A 3,997-nucleotide genomic window follows, 5' to 3' on the forward strand; every position below is an offset into this window, starting at 1 on the left:
TTTTTTTTTTTTTTTATTAGAATGTGATATGATATAGTTGTTTTTTTTTTTCTCATCCATCAGTCGGTGAATCAGGGAGGAGACCAGGAGCTGGAGAACTTGGTGACCAAGTTGGCTATTCTTAAAGATCTGCTGTCCTCCATAGAGAAGAAGGTAAATATGACACATGGTGTTAATTTTCACACACAATCAGGTCTTCTTCCTTTCTTCTTCTCACACCCTTTATTTATTTCCTGTCCGGCGTCTCACACATACTCGCGCTATTTTAAAGATGACCTAAATTTTGTGTCTGCTTCTGAAATCTGACAAATTAAGGGTTTATTAGTGCCCCGTCAGAAATTCAACGTCTCCTTTTTCAGCTTTGAAGCTAAACATTTTAAGTCAGGTTGGAGCAAAGGCTACTTTTACCAGTACAGATTTCAGACCAAAACTAAAATTGTAAGTGTTCCTTAAACTGAACCGGCTATTTTAAGTAATGGAAACTGTAAAAAAAGAAGAAGGAAAAAAAACAGCTTAATACACAAAAAAATGAGTATGTGGCCAAAATGCGGCACTAAAATGCATCATGGGAAGAAAGCAAACTAACTTACTTCCATCCTTGGTCCAACAAACCTGAATCAAATGGCTGAATTATCTCCTTAAATGAGTATAGTAATCATCTAATTACTTGATTCAGGTGTGTTGATTGAACCAAAGGCTCATCTAAAGGTTGCAGGATACTGTCCCTCAGGAACTGGAATTGCCCACCCCTGTAATAGAGGCTAGTGGAATTTTCTGCTGCCCTGTCATCTAGATGTTGCTTAATACTAATAACCCCTCTAAGCAGTATTTCCGACTATATCTGCCCAATATCAAACTGTAGTCATCATTTCATTCTAAAAATAGCATCTTTCATTAGGATGATGCTGTCTCTCACAGAGCAGCAGTAGTTCAGGAATGGTTTGAGGTGCATGATAAAAAGTTTAACTTTGTCCGTCCCAATGTGAAGAACTAACAAGTCTAAGATATTTAGCCTAATTTTGTATCTTCCTTGCTTTTAGGAACCACAGCATACATTATTGGCTCTAATCAATCTTCCTTTCTAGATCCCTGCTATACCTCAAAGTTTGCATCCAGGGCTCCACCTCATGTCCCTCCCACTTCACACCACTGGTGGCTGGTGGAGTTTTCTCCAGGGGCAGATATAAATTCAAAGTAGACCTATACCAAAAACCAATCAAACATATACGAAGTTATCACACCAGTATATTTATATGCATGCCAACAACAAAAAAAACAATATTATAAAAACACTTTATAATAACAAAAACATAATTTCTTTTTTTTCTTCCAGGTTTACTTTTTTACATGAAAAATAATGTACCAGTTTAATAATGGTGAAGCTATTTGTCAGCTTTATATTTTTTTCATATATAAAAACTATTTAGTTTCTGAGAATGTGTTTATTTAAGAGCAATTACGCAAATTAACAAACATCTAGAAAAAGTATGCTATAGTATATTATTTTCCATGTGAATCCCAGATTGTTCATTCTTCTTTGTCTTTTCTAAAAAGTGCTTTAAATCAGTCCTACCTGTCTTTATCCATGCTGTGTCAGATCCTGACATTTGAAAAAAGAGGCATGGAAAGCAGAATACAGCATTAGCCTCGCTGCATGCAGTTAGCCAAGCCTTGTAGCTAAACCATGTCCTGGAAAAAGAAAGAGTGTATCGTCATCTGTCTTTGGACTGCTGATTAATTTTGATGTTCGGCTGATCAGGTCCAAACACTTTCACCTCCAGCTTCTCTCGGTAAAGCCGGGCAGAAACTGTGTGATTTATTTTTTTTTTTTTTCCCTTTGCGGCCTCATCTTCCAGTCCTGTGAGAATTTTTCAATCGGGCCGACTCCATCTTGCGTCGTGTAGTGTTCAGGGGACAAAGAGTGGTGGTCAGCCTCCCACGACCACCCTCCGATCAGGAATCATAAGGTTGGGAGAAAATCAAACATGTTTGAAATTCAGTCGGCCGTCCTGGCCAAATTGCTCGGTGTGCAAACAAGGATTCTTCTTCTTCAGCTGAAAACACAGAAGCATGGCGAAGGTACGAGTGAAATTGATTAAAAATTTCAGGCCCTGCTTGATAAATGGGAGCCCAAAAGAGAGAAAAAGGGGATTAAAAAAACAACTATCCAGGTGGTAATAATATTATGGCTTGTTGGTTTTAATCTGGGATTTCTAATAGACATAAAAAGAGCTCCTCCACTGATTTAAAATATGATTTTTTAAATATGTGTGTGAATTTGATGGTTTTTGAAGGATTTTGCGTGTAAAAAGATGGATTAGATGTTGTCATAGTCTCAGTGGTTCAGGCCAGGACTCCACAGATGGGTTTTGTCTGCGTCTGAAACCTGTCTGAATACTGAGCTCTCACTGTGGTGTAACAGTAACCACAAGACATGATTTAAAGGCCGTGGATTACAAGGCTTCTTGTTGAACATGTTTGACATTATCTTCACTGGGAAGCCCCTTTAATTTGTCAGTTTAGCGAACAAAAAGAGATCCTCTATTCCATCCAGCTCCAGAGGCCAGCTCTGGATCAGGTTCATGTTAGGTTTGCAGTCATCGTTTAAATAAGCAAGTTATTATTATTACAACCCATTCTTGGATTCTGACATCTGGGAGAAAAAGATAGAGGAGGTTTTTTTAGGTCATGAAGGGGGGCACGAACTAAACTGTTCAATCTGTAAGGTCAGTTTTTTACCTCTGTTCAAAGATACTATTGAATTTGTCTCTACTTTGTCAGGGATATAATTGCATCAGTATGCTTGGATCTAAGCTGTTTATCCCAGTCCTAGATGCACGTTTAGTTTAATTATCCTTCAGGGGTACAATTTTCACCTTGAAATCACAAGGAGTGTTTGTTCAGAATGATAAACTGTGTTTTCTGGATGGGGCCGCCTTTTACAGCTGCTTTTTGTGTCTCTGATTCTGTCGCCTTGAACCCCAGTCGGCCTCTGCAGATGGCCGCTCACACTGAGCCTGGTTCTGCTGGAGGTTTCTTCCTGTTAAAAGGGAGTTTCTCCTCTCCACTGTCGCTACAAGCATGCTTAGTGTGAGGGATTGCCTTCGAGTCAATGAGTCGATGCAATGAACTGGTGTTCCTTTGATAGAAAACTTTGAATAATTTTTACTGGATGATCTGGTTGAACTGTAAAGTGTCTTGAGATGACGTGTTGTGAATTGGCACTAAATAAATAAACTGAATTGAATTGAGTTGTGTTACTTTTCCACCTTTTAAAGCTTTTTCACATGTAGATTCACATGTAGATTCACATGTAGATTTCTCACTGATTTTTGAGAAATTGCTCACTGGAAGAGTCCTGACTTCAGCAATGGTGTTCTCTTTCCCTCTATTTGAAGGCCTGATCTTTGCTTTTGGCTAGACTGGTTCCAACTTCCATCTCTTCCAAAGTAGCCATGGTCCTCTCCATTGCTTTTCTGATCAATGCTGTCGTTTTCTGGCTGATCAGATTGGATACGCTGCTATGTCTTGTTAGCAAGGGTGTAACTTTGTAATGAAAGTTGGTGGGAAACTCGGGTTTTGGCTGATGGACCTACAGTTACTGAACCCAAACGCTTTCATTAGTTTTTTTTTGTTTTTTTTCCAAAAATGAGCTCAAACATATATTTATTGAATGCTTTCCTATTGTTGAGAACACAAGAGAACCATAAAACACTGATATTTATATTTATAGATGGTTAGAGAGATGCCTTTTAGTGCATTATATATCGCACCCAACAACATTAATTAATAATAAATAAAAAAAATTAATAACAGCTGATTCCGATGTCAAAATAAATATTTCCTGCATCCCCAGAATGTACAATTTCAATTCCATCCAGAAAAATATGGATATGCTGCATTTTAAATATAGCATATTTTATTCTTGTAAACTTTCTGGTAAACTTGGAGATATACAGGTGCTGGTCATAAAATTAGAATATCATGAAAAAGTAGA

At 37.8% G+C, this 3,997-nt stretch overlaps 1 protein-coding gene across 1 annotated transcript in view; it reads left to right on the top strand.

The window, feature by feature from the left end:
- inppl1 (inositol polyphosphate phosphatase like 1) overlaps window positions 1-3,997 on the top strand; it is a 45,680-nt gene that overhangs the window by 23,236 nt on the left and 18,447 nt on the right. Inside the window, exon 7 of the mRNA XM_015386178.1 lies at window positions 64-153. Within this exon, the coding sequence (XP_015241664.1) occupies window positions 64-153 (90 nt within the window). The remainder of the gene's footprint in view (window positions 1-63; window positions 154-3,997) is intronic.

This window comes from Cyprinodon variegatus, unplaced genomic scaffold (genome assembly GCF_000732505.1).
Source record: "Cyprinodon variegatus isolate N-32 unplaced genomic scaffold, C_variegatus-1.0 Scaffold358, whole genome shotgun sequence".
NCBI lineage: Eukaryota > Metazoa > Chordata > Actinopteri > Cyprinodontiformes > Cyprinodontidae > Cyprinodon > Cyprinodon variegatus.